A 16,261-nucleotide genomic window follows, 5' to 3' on the forward strand; every position below is an offset into this window, starting at 1 on the left:
AAAAACAAATACTATTTGGTTTCGCTTATGTGGAATCTAAAAAAACCAAAAACAAACAGTTGAACTCCTAAAAACAGAGCAGAAAGGCGCTTGCCAGGGGTTGGGAGGGCGGGGGGAAAGGGTACAAACTTTTAGTTATAAGATGCCTAAGTTTTGGGCGCCTGGGTGGCTCAGTCGGTTGAGTGTCAGACTTTGGCTCAGGTCATGACCTTGCTGTCCCTGAGTTCGAGACCCGCGTGGGGCTCTGTGCTGACAGCTCAGAGCCTGGAGCCTGTTTCAGATTCTGTGTCTCCCTCTCTCTCTGCCCCTCCCCTGCTCATGCTCTGTCTCTCTGTCAAAAATAAACATTAAAAAAAATTTTAAAAAGTAAGATGCTTATGTTTGGAGATCTAATGTATAGCATGGTGACTATAGTTAGTAATACTGTACTGTATACTTGAAATTTGTTGAGAGTAGATCTCATGTTCTCACCACACACAAAAAATGGTAACTATGTGATATAACAGATGTGTTAATTAACTTGAATGTGGTAATCATTTCATAAGGTATACATATATTAAATCATCACGCTTGTACACCTTAAAAAATCACATGCAACCTAAATATATACAACTTGTCAATAAGATTGGAATATCTCAATAAAATTGGAAAAAAATTCTCATTTCCTATCCTTGGCTCTAATACCCTTGATCCCTGCCCTGTCTGTACTCCACCCTTCACTTGTTTTCAGACCAGGGAATAGGCAGTTTTCTCTGTTTGGGACCTCTCTTTCCCAAATACCTTTTGCCCTGCTTGCTTCTATTTATCTTTCAGGGGTCTGCCGAAATATCACCTCCCCCAGGAAGCCTTCCTTGCTTCTCCTCCCAGAGCAGCCCACACTTTCCCTATCCTGGCCCTCCCCTTCCATCCAACCATGACTGAAAACTTCAGAGGGCAGGGACCAAGTCTGTTGTATCTGTTTCCTGGCCTGGTCTCTGGCCCAAACAAGGAGATACTTAACTGGTATTTGTGGAACCAATCAAGAAAAGGAAAGCTCCATGTATTAAAATATTTAGGCAGATGTTTATTATTTTGTTACATTCTTGCCATTGCACGATTTCACATCTATTTTCACTTTTATTTCTTAATTTTTTTTACAAAGGTAAAAGGAATTTCAGAAACAACATTAAAACAATCAAACTATTTCAGGCACGGGTTCATATTAAAAGCATAGATCTATTTTTTACTTCCTTCTTCCCTCTATGATACAATCAGGAAGAATAATTATCGTAGAGCTAAGGTGGGTAGCCCTCAATGCTCATCTCCCAGTGCTGTCTTCGTTCTCAGAAAGTTCCTGAGTCAACAGGGGGCTCCCAGAGTATGGAGTAAAGAAATGAGTGCACATTCTACTTGCCCTGAGTGTGAGGGCCCGACCCTGCAGATGCTGGGCAAGTTCTACTTCATCAGTCAAGAATATAAACAAAAACACAATTTTTAAAAAATGGCTTAAAAAAATATTTGATAAAAATTACCTATCCCTCTCCCTTGCTGTGAAATCACTTAAATTCATTTAAATAATCCTAGTTGTAAAAACAAAACAAAACAACCCAAAAACAGTTTTGTTCATGGATGCCTTCATATTGTTTTTAAGCATGAGGTCTGGGTCCCTGAGGGGTAGGGAGAGCTCGAGAAGGTTATGTGCAGAGGAGGCATTCGGGTCCCTCCCCAGGCTCAGCCCCACCTCCAGCTCTTTGCAGCCAGTGCCTGTGGGCACGATGCTTCTTCATTCTCTGACAAGGACATGGGGATAGTATCATTATTCTGACCACAGGAATTAATTCTGGCCCATGTTAGAATTAGAGTTAGATGTGCCAGTGAGTGGAGGTGGGAGGGCTTTGTAAACTGTGAAGTGCTGGCCACAAATGAGGTGGGAGAGGTAACCCCATCCAGTGGAGCTCTGCTTCCCTGGCAGTGCCTGGGATTTGGCCTTTGGCGAGCCCCAGTGACTGAGTAAACAAGATAGGGAACGTCGGCAGCTGGGGTGTGCAGTCAGACAAGGGGACCAAGCCATGGCTAGGGGAGGGGGCACTCGGGCACAGAAACCTCATCGAGTTGCAGCCGGGGGGGGGGGGGGGCCCAGAGAGATGTGGGATGATGCTTCCAACCCGGACTTAGAGGGTGGGGTTGGAGTCCCAGAGCCTATCTGGTGCTCCTTGTCCCCCTCTGTACCACACATAGGTACAGATGGGCTAACGCAGTGGGTCTCCAGCCTCAGGGTATTGCAGAATCACCTGGGAACTTCTAAAAACATACACAAAGCCAGGCCCTGCTCTGGAGATTCAGCTTCAGCTGGTCTAGGGCTGGGACGGGGCATCTGTATTTCTCGAACACTCTCAAGAGGACCCTAATGTACGGCTTGGGTTGAAACCTACCAGGCCAGGTGGGCTCCTGCAGTCCCCATCTTAGCTCCACGATCACCGTGTCCAGTGGGCAAAACCCATCATCTGCACCTCCTCGGTAAGGTTGGGAGGGGGGGCATTTGACTTCCAACGTTCCCCATCTCTAGCTGGGCTGCTGTACTGACCACCGAGAAAGAACCTTAGAGAACAGGCTCAGAACACAGGTTCACAAAGGAGGGACACATAAAAACTCTCAGGCTGGCAGGGGACTTCAAGGCCATTTGGCCCTACTTCCTTGCCTAATGCAGTCATCCCTCTCCAGAAGCCCGCATGAGTGGGTGGCCAGAGGCTCTGCTGGCATCCTGCCAAGTGTCGGGACTTCCTACCTCTTGGACTGAAGCCTGCCTGTACCCTCCTGGAGCAGGCAGGCTCTGGGACCTGAGGGCTTTGGTGGTGGCAGTCAGTGGTCATAGGCACCACCCTGATGTCTGCTTCCCCACACGAGAGATAGTGTCTGCCCACATTTGGCTGATTCTGGTTCAAGAGAGGACGGTTTTGGTCTCCTATCCGTGTTCTAGAACTGGGCCAAACCTTGACTTATTTCCCAGAGGTTAAACTCCCTCTGCCCTTTCACCAAGGTCTTGTGAGTTCCTATAGCAGACCCAGATCATCACCTTATATAGATAGTTTTCCTCAGGTCAAGACCAAGGTTTCTTGTCTCAGGTGGCAGATCCTGTAGAGGGCAGCACACGCCAGGATCCCCTAGTTCAGATGGAGAAATTGAGACCAGAGAGGGAGTAACTTGAAAGAGGTACAGAGCGAGTCAGGGGCACAGAAGAGGCCAGAACAAATGGATTTCTGCCCTGTGGGCTGAGGGCTGCTTCAGACTAGAAGCAGCAGAAAGACCGACCCAACAGACCAGAAGCTTGACCCAGCCCTGCCATGAACCCTCTGCAGACCCTGATCACTTGCCTGTCTCTGGGCCTCAGTTTCCCCACCTGTAAAATGAGGAAGTTGGGCCAGATCACAGTTTTTCAAACTTCTAAATGTTTTTTCAGAAGCAGAATTATGTATTCCATAGAAGCCAATATATAAATCAGAGAGAAGGGGAGCTGTGTGGTTGGAATAGGATGGGGGGGAGCACAGCCCTCCTGCTTAGCCTTCCTCTCGTTCTATGGACCCCAGTTTGAAAATCTCCTAGGGCCTTCCAGCTCTAACTTTGTACAATGTTCTTTCCCTTGAGAAGTTACAGCTCATCGTGGACCCTTAAAAACAGAATTAACCAGAAGGCAAGATATCGTCTACAAAGAGTCAATTCAGACAGTGTTGTTTTGAGAAGGCAAATAGAAAAACGGCACCACGTCCCTCCCACTAGAATCTTCCAGCGACCGAGAGTTTCGTTTTCTGGTAAAAAATATAGAAATAGTGGTTGTTGTTGGGGGACTTGTGGTTTGGTTCTGGACCTCCCCATGGAGCCGAGTGGTGTCCCTGAGGGCGAGGAGGGCAGACATCTCTGCTCAGAACCTCTCTGAGCCCATCCGCAAGTTTTTGATCTCCAGTTCCAACTGTTTGGCCTGGACCTCGCGCTGGGTCACCAGCTCCCGGAGCCTCCGGATCTCCTCCTGTTGCCGATAAAACATCTGCAGCAGCTGGGAAAGTACAGAACAGAGAGAAATGTCACTCGGTGCCCCAGGATGGGAGGGGCCAGAACACCAGCAGGAAGGACAAAATGTTGCTCCCTTTTCACTCAGAAAGATGGAGGTGATTACCACGGCTGAGGCCTGAGGGAGCAACCATCGCACAGATCTTTTTATAAAACCTTGTCTGGGGTGCCTGGGTGGCTCAGTCAGTTAAGCGTTCGATCCACATGTTTGTGGTCATGATCCACAGTTTGTGGGTTTAAGCCCCGCGTCGGGCTCTGTGCTGACGGCTCAGAGCCTGGAGCCTGCTTTGGATTCTGTGTCTCCCTCTGTCTCGGCCCTTCCCCGGCTCACACTCTGTTTTTTTCTCTCTCTCAAAAATAAATAAACATTAAAAAAAAATTTAAAAAACCTTGTCTTTACCCAAGAAATGAAATTTTAAAAGACTTGATCTTTCAGACTTTTTTTTTTTTTTTTTTTTTTTTTGCATCCTTAGACCCCCTGTGGCACAGAGAAAAGGATACTTGGCCCTGAAGTCTGGAGATTGGACTTTTCACCACTGCTAAAATCGGTGGCCTCAGGCAAGTTACTTACCCTCCCTGAGCTTCAATTTCCTCCTCTAGGAACTAGGGGGCCAGAAAACGAACCTCGGCATTAACATAGTTGCTGCGCTGTGTAGAATGCAACTGGACGTTGGGTGCCCCCCACCTAAGGATCTCCGGATGCCACTGGATGCTCATGACACCCCTCCGAGGGGGGTGTCAGCACTACATTGTACCACTGTGGGGACTGAGGCTAAGAGAGACTCGGCCCCTGGGTCTGAGGTCCCACAGTCAGTACTGAGCAGAGCCAGGATCAGAATTCCGCTGTGAGATGCCAGTCCCTGTGTTTTCACCCACTACCTACTGACTCCCAGGGCTCTGGAGAGAATTCAGGGAGGTTATATATCACAGTGCCTACTGCAGGACCCAGCACACGGTAGGCACTTAACACAAGTTGACTCCGAAAGCACAGAAAATCCTAGTGTCAGAACTGGAAAGGACTTTGATGCCAGATCAAACCCTCTGCATTTCATAGATGGTCTTCCACCACCATCTATCTATATGCAAACCCACCATCTTGGCATACAGATGGCGCTCACTGCCTGTCTGCTGAATGAATTAACAAAGTGAGTTAAGTGGCCAGGCCAGGGCACACAGCTGGTTGTTTTTCTCACCCCTCATTTTCTCCCCACCTTCCAAGCACAGCCCCCACCCCTCGTTCACACCTCGTTCTCTGTCTTTGGTGGGGGACACTCGAAGACGTCAAAGCCGTTTGTGAGCCGGGTTTTCTTCTCTTCCAGCCTGTGTTCTGCTGCCCTCCTTGGCATCTTCCCCTCCGGCAGGGAGAAGGGCCTCTGGCCATCTTCTAAAACCAACTGTTCTGTCCGGTTGAGGGAGGGGGGTCTCTCTGGGAGCGGTGGCTGGGAGCTCAGCTGCTCGGAGCCTGGCCTTAGGGACACCAGGACCGGCCCTGGGAGGGAAGGAAAGGGCTGCATGAGGACTGAGTGTCCATGAGCAGATGCTGCCACACGCAGACACGCACAGTCACGTGATGGAAATGGAGCTCTGGCCACACGCAGACACCAGCCTGCACACCAGGGCACCAGGAGAGCACACACACACACACGCACACGTGTGATCTAGGTGATGACCGGTTTGTAGGAGCAGCACAGTGCACACCCTGGAGCTGCCCCTAAACACTGTGAGTGCCTCCAGTGAAGCTCTGCCCTTGCTCTGTGGGGACAGTCCCACACGCATTGTGCTCTGCCGTCTACCAGTTCATGAATCCTCCCAGCAGCCCTGAGAAGCAGGGGAGGCAGGTATCAGAGTCACAGAGGAGGCAACAGGCCCAGAGAGCAGCAGAGCAAGTGTTGCCCAAAGCGGAGAGGCAGAAGGACAGGGACGTCCCAGTCATACAGGCAGCTGCTGGGGCAGGGCTAGGGACCACACACAGCCTCCCCTGGGCTGGCCCTCAGGTGGAGAGAACAGGGAGGGTGTCAGCACAGGGAAGGAGGGCCTGAGGTGGGGTGGGGCAGCTGCTGCCCAGAGGGTCTCTCAGGTCGAAGAGCAATGCACCCATGTGGATGGGAGGAAAGGCAGGGGACATCCGGCTGAGACTCTCCAGTCACTCTGCACAGCCTGGAGTTTCAAGAAGTTTTCCATGGAACAAAATTCCTTGATTTGGAAAAGAGTTTCCTGAGCCACTTGGGGCAACGCCTCCCTTCTCGGACCATCCTAGTCCCTGGGGACCAACTGTTGAGGACCACCTGTCCAGGGTTACGGGCGAACACAACTAGAGGCCAGACCCCGCTCAGCTAGACACCCTAGCTGAGCTCAGCCACTAGACACTCTATTTCCCCGCACGTTTGCGCCGGGCCTCTTCTCAGCCTCCCTCACCTTTATTCATCCCACAGAGCCACTCCTGGGCCGACAGAGAGGGCTGGGTTCCTGCCGTGGGTGGGTAGATGTCCTCTTGGTAAGACTCCGACTGCAGGAGAAGCCAGGACAGTGAGGGCTGGGATGGCAAAGGGGCTGCCCAGACGGGAGGGCCCTTAGGGAGCTGGGGTCCGGGCTTTCCCCACCTGTGAGTTGAGGAAACCAAGGCCCAGAGAGCAAAGGGGCATGGCCAAGGTCACACAGCAACTCAAGAGCAGAGATAGGGCGAGACTTAGGCAGCAACACTGCACTGACAATGAGGAAGGCCTTCCCCTTGAGGAGTGGCCCTCAGCCTCCCTGCTGTTGCCCCAGGGGCCTGGGCTCCAGGCTCCAGGTCCGGGGCCTGTTCTCTCCAGGAGGGGTTCCTGCCTCCCTCACAGATGGCTGCCACCACCCTTACCCGCCGGGGTACAATCATGGATACAGGTTCGATGAGGTTTTTGGTTGTAATCAGCTTATAGAAGCGGAAGATCTCGCAGGAGGACACGTCGAGACCTCTCTTTGGCATGACACCTGCGGGCAGATGGTCAAGGAGGGCTAAGAGGTTCTGGCTGGGCTGCGGTCACAGGGGCCCCGGTGTGAGTGGCAAAGCCAGGTCGCACACCCAGACGTGAGCAGAGAGTACCCTCCTCCCGCCACCGTTCCCTCTACAAACAGTTCATAAACGAATACCTACACGGTGCTGGGGAAATGAGACTCTGTCCTCACCTTCAAGGACTTCGTGGTGATTTTAGCTTGGCTTTTATAGGAAGCATGCTCTGCTCAAGGCCCTCCGTGACCACCCCCACAGCTTGGCCCCAGCTGCTCTGAACAGAGCTCTACCCTCGTTTTCTGATTAGTGTTAGCGTGGTATCTTTCTCCTTCCCTCTGCACTCAATCTGTGTCTTCATGTTGAAGTGGATTTCGTATAGCCCACATATAGTCGCATCTTGTTTTGTTTTTTGCAAACACACTTAAAAAGTAGGGGCTCTCCTCGGTCAGTCTCTCTTACATCCTGGCTACTGTTGTAACTGTTCTACCTTGGCCTACAACACCTTCATGCTCTCCCCATGCGGTGCTCTGTTCTCCCTTTGGCTCCTCAAGTTTTGCCTCCTCTGAGAAGCCCTCCTTGACTTCCAGCTGCACGTTCCTGGAGGACCTCCTGTACACCTCCATCAGGCCTCCCGTAGAGTCAGTGTTGATCTATCATCTCCCCTCCCAGATGTGGGCCCCTCCAGGGCAGGCCTCTCCTCTGACTCGTTCCTATCTCCCCAGGTCCCACGTGGCCTCAGTGCGCCACGCCACACTCACCAATCCCCTTCTGGGGGTTGTAGGAGCGGTATTCCGTCAGGTAGTTCAGGTGAGGTTTGTCGGCACTCACTTCATAGTAGCGGATGTTTCCATCTCCCTGAGGAGCAGGAGGGTGCGCTCAGAGCCAGTTCCCACCGGCCCGCTCCCGGCCCCTGTCGCCGCGCAGCGGTGAGCTGGCAAAGCCTCTTCACACAAGAAAGCACCAGGGGACTGTCGCCAAGGCACTGGGGGGCCTCATTGTGACATCCCATCCCCCCAACCATGACCCAAAGCCCACCCATGCGCCTCCAAGGCAGAAGCTCGGTGGGGGAGCACAGGCACGAATCTCACTGCCAGCCTCACAGAAAGGTCAGAAGTGGCAGGCGCTGAGGCCATCAGGCGGGTCTTGGTGCCCTGGGGCACTTCTGGTTGTTGTCGTCATAATAACTGGGGAGGGTGGAGGCTGCTCCTGGCATTGGCGGGTAGGAGCTGGGATGCCAAATGATGGTCCTACCTAATGAAGACCTTCTCCACCCCAAATTTGAAGATGCCCTTATTGAGAAACACCGACTGGTCCCTCCTCATCTGGATCCAGAGCTGAAGAGGGACAAGCTTGGGGTGTCTGACCAAAGCCATGGCCCTAGGTGTTCCTGGGGAGCCAGGAAGGTGGGCCAGGTGCTGTGCTCACCAGAGGGCCAGAGTGTGCGGTACCTCCCGCCTGTCCCTATCCCTGCCCTGCAGGCTGAGGGCGCCAGGCTGCTGTCTGGCTACAGGCAGGGCCGGGCTGGGGTAGTTCTGCTTCCTGCCTCAGCGGTGCAGGCGGCCACCTCCCTCCCAAGACAGGCTGACCTTCCCCACCACGTAGAGCATGCTGGTGTCTGCGTCGTAGAAGGGAAACAGCACACCCGAGGAGCCATCCAGGTCCTCCTCTGAGAGAGGCACGGAGAGGTTGTCCTGTAAGGGAAGGGAAGCCAGAAAGGCCTGTGGGTCACTCCTGGGGAGGGTGGAGATGAGAATCCCTGTCAAGGGGCTCTGGATGTGTGTGTGTGTGTGTGTGTGTGTGTGTGTGTGTGTGTATGCGCGCGTGCACACGCGCGCGTGAGAGAGAGAGAGAGAGAGAGAGAGAAAGAGAGAGAGGAAGGGAGACCACCCCTTTTCTTTTGCCAGCATTTTGCCTTTCACAGATCGCTTCTCACATGCCTGATCACACACCAGCCCTCCCCTGCTTGTTTTATGATTTGTTGTGAAATATGATGGAGATGTAGAGAGAGAAAGTGATTTGTCTAGTCTTTGAAACTCTAGCCAAGTGATCCTTCCAATCAATACTGCTTGGCCTGGCCCTCACCCTTACCCCCCTCAGCTGCTCCTTCTGCCCACATGCCTTGGTGTTTCCTTCCAAGCCCTTGCTCCAGCTGTTTCCTCTGCCCGGAAGGTCATCTCCTTTCTCTCCCCCCAGCCCCTGCCCTGTCCTGGTCCCAGAAGTGGCCACCTCCCTCCACCCCCTACACCACGGCCACTGTCTCCTTGAACGAGAAGATGCACAAGGTCTGGGCTCGCCCCACCAGCTGCTGGCATCTCCCTGTTATTCATCCCTGGGTCCTTCACACCAGGCAGGCTGTGCTAAGTAAGTGCTTGAGAAATGAGCAAGGGAATGAATGAATGAATGAATGAATGAAGCCAGCACTCAGCTGAAGGGTGATGGTGAGGGGCAGGGTGCGGGGTCGCACAGGAGACTCACCTGGTCCCACACGGCCATCTGACGGTGGTTCCACCGGGATGTGCCTGTGGACAGCAGCTTCTTCAGGTTCCCCAGAAACAGCACTTTGTTGGCCCGGTGCCCCTTGTAGCTGGCTTCCTGGACAGTATGTACAGTCAGGGACTCCCGGGCAGCAAGCAGCTAGGGTCTCTGGCTTCCCTGCCTTTGCTTGTGCTGTGGCAGGACCTGGAATGCCTTCCTTGTTCACTCCAGCTCTGCTTAGAGAATCTTTCCAGAGGGACCACCTCCAGGAAGCCTTCCAGAGACCCCCCCCCCACTCCCACCCCATCCACATTGAGTCTCTCCTGTTATTTTTGGTGAGAATTCTTTTTTTGAGCCAGGATAGAGGCAAACTTCTGCTCAGCTCCATGCTCTTTCTGAAAAATGACTGAGCACTCTATCACTGTATGCAAGGCATGGGGCTGGGCGGTCATCTGGATTATCTCATTTAGTCCTCCAAGAGGAAGGACTAATGGTCCATTGTTGTAGATAAGGAAACAGTGGCCCAGAGAATGGGAAGTGCTTGCCTAAGGTCACACAGTGGACAGACAGTCGTGTCATGCCTCTTGACAGAGCTAAGGCACATTGACAAGCTCTGGAGTTAGACCAGGGTCAAAGCTCAGCTTTCAGTGTGGGCACGTCACCTTACCTCTCTTCAGCCTCAGTTTTTTCATCTGAAGATTGGGGGTGACATCCACTACCTCCCAGCCGGGAGGACAGAAGCTATAGCAGATGTGAAGGCTTGGCCAGAATGCTGATGGCATTACCGCCCTGTTCTCTGAAGCCTCCCCCAGCCCCTCACCACTCCTTGCTCCTCTGTCCCCAAGCCCGATCCCAACCCAGCACACACCTGGAGGACGGCCCCTGCCCGGGGGTCGAGAATCCGAATCTTGCGGTCTTTACAGGTGGTGGCCAGCAGGCTGCCACTGGGGTTGAAGGACATGGAAAGGATCACGTCTTGGTGGCAGCAAATTGTCCTCACGGGGTTATTGATTACAGACTCCGTTGTGTCCAGGTTCCAGACCATCACCTGTACGGCAATGAGCTGGCTCTGAGCACAGTGTTGCCCCGCCCCTGGCTCCCACAGTCGCAAGCCCGCCAGGCTGCAGTGAAACATGGTATCCCCAGGAGGGAAGACACAGATGGCAGTCTGGCCAAGAAGCCTTGGGTGGGAGGATGGATCTGCCGGCTGAAGCTGCCACGTGGCAAAAGGGGAAGCCGGGAGTCAGGCTGTCTGGTGGTGAAAAGAAAACACCATCTGCTTTGGAGCAACAAAACATCCATGGCTGGAGGACCGTAGGGGATGAGCTAGACCAGGGGGTTTCAAACAGTTATTAGTAGCAGTTTCCACCTCACACAGATAAACAGGACTGCCATGTTTAGCTGCATAGGTTGTGCACTGCACAGCTCCAGGGCAATCCATTCTCATAGCCCATGGTATGAACTGCACCCCCTGGAGCTGTGTGCAGAATAATGTGCACAATCATCGCAGCGCCCTGCACACTCACCCTACATAAACAGAAAAAAGAGCACTTCTGATCAGGAGGGAAGAGACCCTGGGGCGCCTGGGTGGCTCAGTCAGTTAACTGTCCCACTTCGGCTCAGGTCATGATCTCCGTGGTTCGTGGGTTTGAGCCCCGCATCAGGCACTGTGCTGACAGCTCAGGGCCTGGAGCCTGCTTCGGATTCTGTGTCTCCCTCTCTCTCTGCCCCTCCCCTGCTTGCTCTCTGTCTCTCTGTCTCAAAAATAAAAATAAACATTAAAAAATTTAAAGAAAACAAGAAGGGAAGAGGCCCTGCCAGCCACTCCTATCCCACCCTTTCTTCATCACAGAAGCCCCCGAAGTGCCTCTGTGAAGCCCCATGTCGTGAAGGGATGAGTTTAAAAGCCATGGCTATGGTCACACCAACTCCATTTGTGTACAGATAGAGAAACTGAGGCCTAGAGAAGACAAGGGACTTTCCCAGTTCATACTGCAAGGCAGAAACTTAGTTGGAATAGAATCTAGGGCTCCTATCCTGTGAATTTTCCCAATCCACAGGCCCACAGACTTCCAGCTTGGCCGTCAACAGGGCAATGGGAAGCTTCTCTGGCCAGGGCCCAGCCCAACCCATCCCCTCTGGGCAGATTAATGGGTTGAACAGTGTACTCCCCCCCCCCCCCCCCGCACCAACCCCAAATTCAGGTCCACCTGGAGCCTCAGAATGTGACCTTATTAGGAAACAGGATCTTTGTAGATGTAATTAATTATGATAAGGTCATACCGGATTAGCATGGGCCCTACAACCAGTGACTGGTGTCATTATAAAAAGAGCAAAGGACACACAGAAACACAGAGAAGGCCATGTAAAGCTGGAGGCAGGCTGAAGTGATACAGCTCCAGGCCAAGGAATGTGTGGAGCCACCAGAAGTCCCAAGAGGCATGGGAGGATTCTTCCCTAAGAAATTAGGACAGAGCGTGGCCCTCCTGATGCCTTGATATCAGATTTTTGGTCTCCAGAACAATGTAAAAATAAAGTTCTGTTGTCTTAAGCTGCCCAGTTTGGTCATTTGTTAGGGTGGCCCCAGAAACTGAGTGCATGGACCCACCTTGTAGTCATAGCCAGAGCTGAAGAGGATGTTGGCGGCTGTGGGGTGCCACTCTACCAGGCCCACCCTGCGGGCATGGCCCATCAGCTCCTTCCTGAAGACTGTGAGGTTCTTCGTCAGCAGCTGCGTGGGGATGTCCCAGATCTTAATCTTTCAGGGGAGACACAGCCGGTGGGGGAGTGTTGTTAGCGAGGGTCACCTTGGCACCCCAGCCACCCTAAGCCACAGAGCTGGCAGTGCCCAGCAGAAGGGCCAGGGGAGTGCTCTCTGTATCCATCTCTCACTCAGTGGAGGGGCAGGGAACCCTTAGAGGGACAGAGGCTTTGCCAAGGTCTTCCAGCCCAAACAGGGGCTGACATTGCCAGAGCTGAGCCCAGACCTCCAGATCTCCCTCTTGGTAATCCTTGCCATCCTAATGACCTGAGTTGTGGGGAGCTGGGTGGGCCATAGGCCTGACTCCCAGGCTGGATGTCAGAGCAAATCTGACTCCCAGCCTAGAATATCTCTCAGAGTACACTGGTCTACCCCTTCCTTGTCCCAAAGGCATAGGCTAGGAGGAAGGCTCAAATGCCAGGAGGAGGAGTTTGTGCTATATTGTCAGGGCACTAGGGAGCCAGTGCAGTCTCTGGGGCAGGATAGGGTAGGGAGAAGCTCTTTCCTTTGGAGTGCCCCCCTTGGATGGCCTGGAAGAGGAAAGATGAAGGGTCAGAAGGCCAGGCTGCAGGGGGGTCACAGCCTGTATTCCACAGTAAGGGCCTGGGAGGAGGGGCTGGGGCCTCCTTCCAGAGCAGTGTTGTTGAGGATGGAAGGCGCTTCCTTGGTAGAAAGTAAGCTCCCGGTTACGGAGGGGATGGCCAGTAACCTGATATTCTTTGTTGTCCTTTGGGGTTCTCAGGCCCCTATGTGATTGTATGTCCCTTTTCCCTCAGAGATACCCAGGGTTTTCAGGTAGACTTTGTTTTTGATTCGACAAATATTTATTTCCTGGTCATCTGGATTTAAAACCAGGAAGGCAGCCCCATGAGGTGAGTGCCAGGGGCTCTAGACGATGAGTTGGGTGAATCCTATTACTGCACAGAACTGGCCCCTGCTGGAGGACGGACTTCGGGCAGACCTGTGTGGGAGGGGCAGAGACCACCCCCCAGACTCCTCAGAGCTACAGGGTCATCCCTGCCCCACAGGGTGGGGACAGGGAGGAGACAGCTGAACACTCTACATGGGAGGGCCTGAGGTTAGGCACTGCCACCCCTGATACTTGTGTGCACTCTTCCTGCCCCTGGGGGCATCTGGGAAGGAACTGGTGGCAGGAGATGAGAAGAGCTAGGAATTTCATGAAGATGTTGTAGGGAGTCTTCAAAGCAGGCCTGAAAAGGCAAGTATTTCAGGACTCAGAGTCAGAGTCAGGGGACAGAGTCAGATATTCAACATCCCACCATTGGAGGCAAAGCCAATTCTCACAGGGCCTGACTGCCCCTTCAGTGAAACCATCCTGGCAGATACTGTCCTTTACGCTCCTCGGCAACCCCTATATGCGACTGGCACAAGTCTTCTGAGAATTTTCCACTTGCTTCTCCTGACGAACTGGTCTGTTTCCTTTTAATCAGACAGTAAGGCTTCTACAATACATTCTATTTCCCTTTTTGCCTTGACTGCCAGGCAGCTCTGAGTTAAACCTGGAATTGTACACTTGCAACCCTTCAAAACCAACATTCTGAGTATTATTTCCTCACTTCCTCCATCTGTGGCTGCTGCCACTTAGGGAAGTGCATAGCTCAGTGAAAACATACTGGGCTCTAGAATCAAGCCTCAGCCTGAAGCCTTGCTCAGACTGTGTGACTTTGGACAAACTGCTTCACCTCTCAGATCCTCAGTTTCTCCATAAAAAAAAAAAAAAAAAATCCTACCTCGTGGGGCTGCCAGGAAGACAGATTTAAATGGTAACGTGTAGTTGAGAGTCAGGAACACAATGGGCACAAAATAAACTGTCACTGTGCCCTTTATCCTTATTTTAATCATCTGATCATATCTGTGTCTTTTGTTTTAAGCCATACTCACGGCATTTTTGAAGTGGGAACAGAAGAAATTATAAATAAGTAACACTGAACATTGTGGGTAGCAGGGATTATCACCCTGATCCAGAACAGGGGCTCAAAAAAGTTGGTGGGGCTAAAGCTTTTGGGAAAGTGGTGGTGCCCATATTCATCTAAGGATCCCACTCTTATCCTTTTAAAGCTCCCCTCCCCACTGTCTGTGAGATTAAGTGTCACAATATTTTCTGACCGCAATAAAAAATGCTCCTTAAAGCATTTTATAGTTCCCCCCAAAGATGGGCTTTTCCACTGGAATAGGAGTCTCTTTGGATCTTCATTAGCTGCTTGGGGGCTATTATGTCCATTCTATAAGTGGGGGGAACTAAGTCCCAGATAGGAGGCCTAAAGGTGTGGTGCTCCAAGTCCCAGAGCCCAGAACTTCTCCCACTCAATCTCACTAAGCCCCTCCCCACACAGTGACCTCACCTCATGAAGGATCAGCGGGTCAGGAGCATCAGAGCCAAGTACAGACACTATTCCATCTCCCTGTGCCCCAATCCCACTCATTTCGGGAAAGGGAACCGCCTTATGTGCTGATACTCACTGTGGTATCTTCAGAACAGGAGGCGATCTCAAAATCATTAAAAGGATTCCACTTGATGTCTAAGACGTTCCCTTTGTGCCCGCAGACCTTTGGGTAGTGGGGGTCCAGCTTTCCTGTCTGCAAAACAGTGCCCAGGAGTGTTGGAGAGAAGAGGGGACTAATTCCACGTAAGCATCTGGTCAGTCGGGCAGTCAGCAATCACTGAGTAGACCGGAAAATGTAAGGGACAGAACGGAGTGTGAATCTAGGCCCTACCACTATTCTCTGTGTGATGCTGGGGGAGTCACATCACTTGTCTGAGCTTTGGCGCCGTCCTCAGTAGGTTCATAAGGTTCATGTTGAGTATCATAGATGAGGTGTGGAAAGGGTCTAGCACAGTGCCTAGCACATAGTAGGTGTTCAGTAAAAGGATATTTCCCTTCACACACTGCTGATGGGAATGAAAAAATGGGGCAGCCACTTTGGAAAACAGTCCGGCAGTTCCTTAAAGGGTTAGACATAGAGTTACCACGTGACCTAGCGATTCCACTCCTAGGTATATCCCCATGAAAAATGAAAACACAAGCCTACGAAGAACCTGAACACTGATGTTTGTAGCAGCATTATTCATAATAGCCAAAAGGTGGAAACAACCCAAATGTCAATCAATGGATGAATGGCTATGCAAAATGTAGTATATCATACAATGGAGTATTACTTCAGCCAAAGAGGGAATGTAGAACTGACACACACTGAAACATGGATGAACCCTGGAAACACGCTGAGGGAAAGAAGTCAGACGTAAAAAGTCACACGTTGCATGATTCCACATAAATGATGGACCAGATGTGGTTTCATCGTTAGAGCACATTGATACATCTTCTGGTACCCAGTATTCAGAACCCTGAAAAATCCAGAGCAGGTAAATCCATAGAGACTGAGAGCAGATTAGTGGTTGCCCAGGACCCGGGGCGGGGGTGGGGGGGTGGGGCAATAAGGAGTAACTGCTAATGGGTGTGGAGTTTCTTTGTGAGGTGATGAAATTGTTATGAAATCAGACAGTGGTGATGTTTGCACAACCATGTGACTACCTTACAACCCCACTGAATCATACATCTTATTTTTTATTTTTTTAAATTTGTATTTTATTATTGATACTTCGATTTCCTATTCATTTATTTATTTGTTTATTTATTTATTGAGAGAGAGAGAGAGAGAGAGAATGCACGAGTGGGAGAGAGGGGCAGAGGGAGAGAGAGAATCTTAAGCAGGCTCTGTGCTCAGAGAGCCTGATGCAGGGCTCAATCCTATGACCCTGGGATCCTGACCTGAGCCAAAATCAAGAGTCCAACGCCCAACAAATGAGCCACTGAGGTGCTCCTGAATTGTATACTTTATTTTATTAAAAAATTTTTTTAAATGTTTATTTATTTTTGAGAGAGAGAGAGAGAGAGAGAGCACAAGCTGGGCAGGGGCAGGGACAGAGAGAGAGAGAGAAAGGGACAGAGGATCTGAAGCAGGCTCTGTGCTGACAGGGA

General features: G+C 51.6%; 1 protein-coding gene across 1 annotated transcript in view; it reads right to left on the reverse strand.

Moving 5' to 3' along the window:
* Positions 1–3,673: 3,673 nt before the first annotated feature.
* CORO2A (coronin 2A) overlaps positions 3,674–16,261 on the reverse strand; it is a 53,935-nt gene continuing 41,347 nt past the window's right edge. The window contains exons 3-12 of the mRNA XM_042911895.1: positions 14,745–14,861; positions 12,111–12,260; positions 10,371–10,550; positions 9,503–9,619; positions 8,614–8,718; positions 7,786–7,882; positions 6,896–7,008; positions 6,457–6,547; positions 5,286–5,530; positions 3,674–4,027 (exon numbers count right to left, since the gene is read on the reverse strand). Of these exons, the coding sequence (XP_042767829.1) occupies positions 3,896–4,027; positions 5,286–5,530; positions 6,457–6,547; positions 6,896–7,008; positions 7,786–7,882; positions 8,614–8,718; positions 9,503–9,619; positions 10,371–10,550; positions 12,111–12,260; positions 14,745–14,861 (1,347 nt within the window). The 3' untranslated portion in view covers positions 3,674–3,895. The remainder of the gene's footprint in view (positions 4,028–5,285; positions 5,531–6,456; positions 6,548–6,895; positions 7,009–7,785; positions 7,883–8,613; positions 8,719–9,502; positions 9,620–10,370; positions 10,551–12,110; positions 12,261–14,744; positions 14,862–16,261) is intronic.

The sequence above is a fragment of the Panthera leo genome, chromosome D4, assembly GCF_018350215.1.
Source record: "Panthera leo isolate Ple1 chromosome D4, P.leo_Ple1_pat1.1, whole genome shotgun sequence".
NCBI classification, from domain to species: Eukaryota; Metazoa; Chordata; class Mammalia; order Carnivora; family Felidae; genus Panthera; species Panthera leo.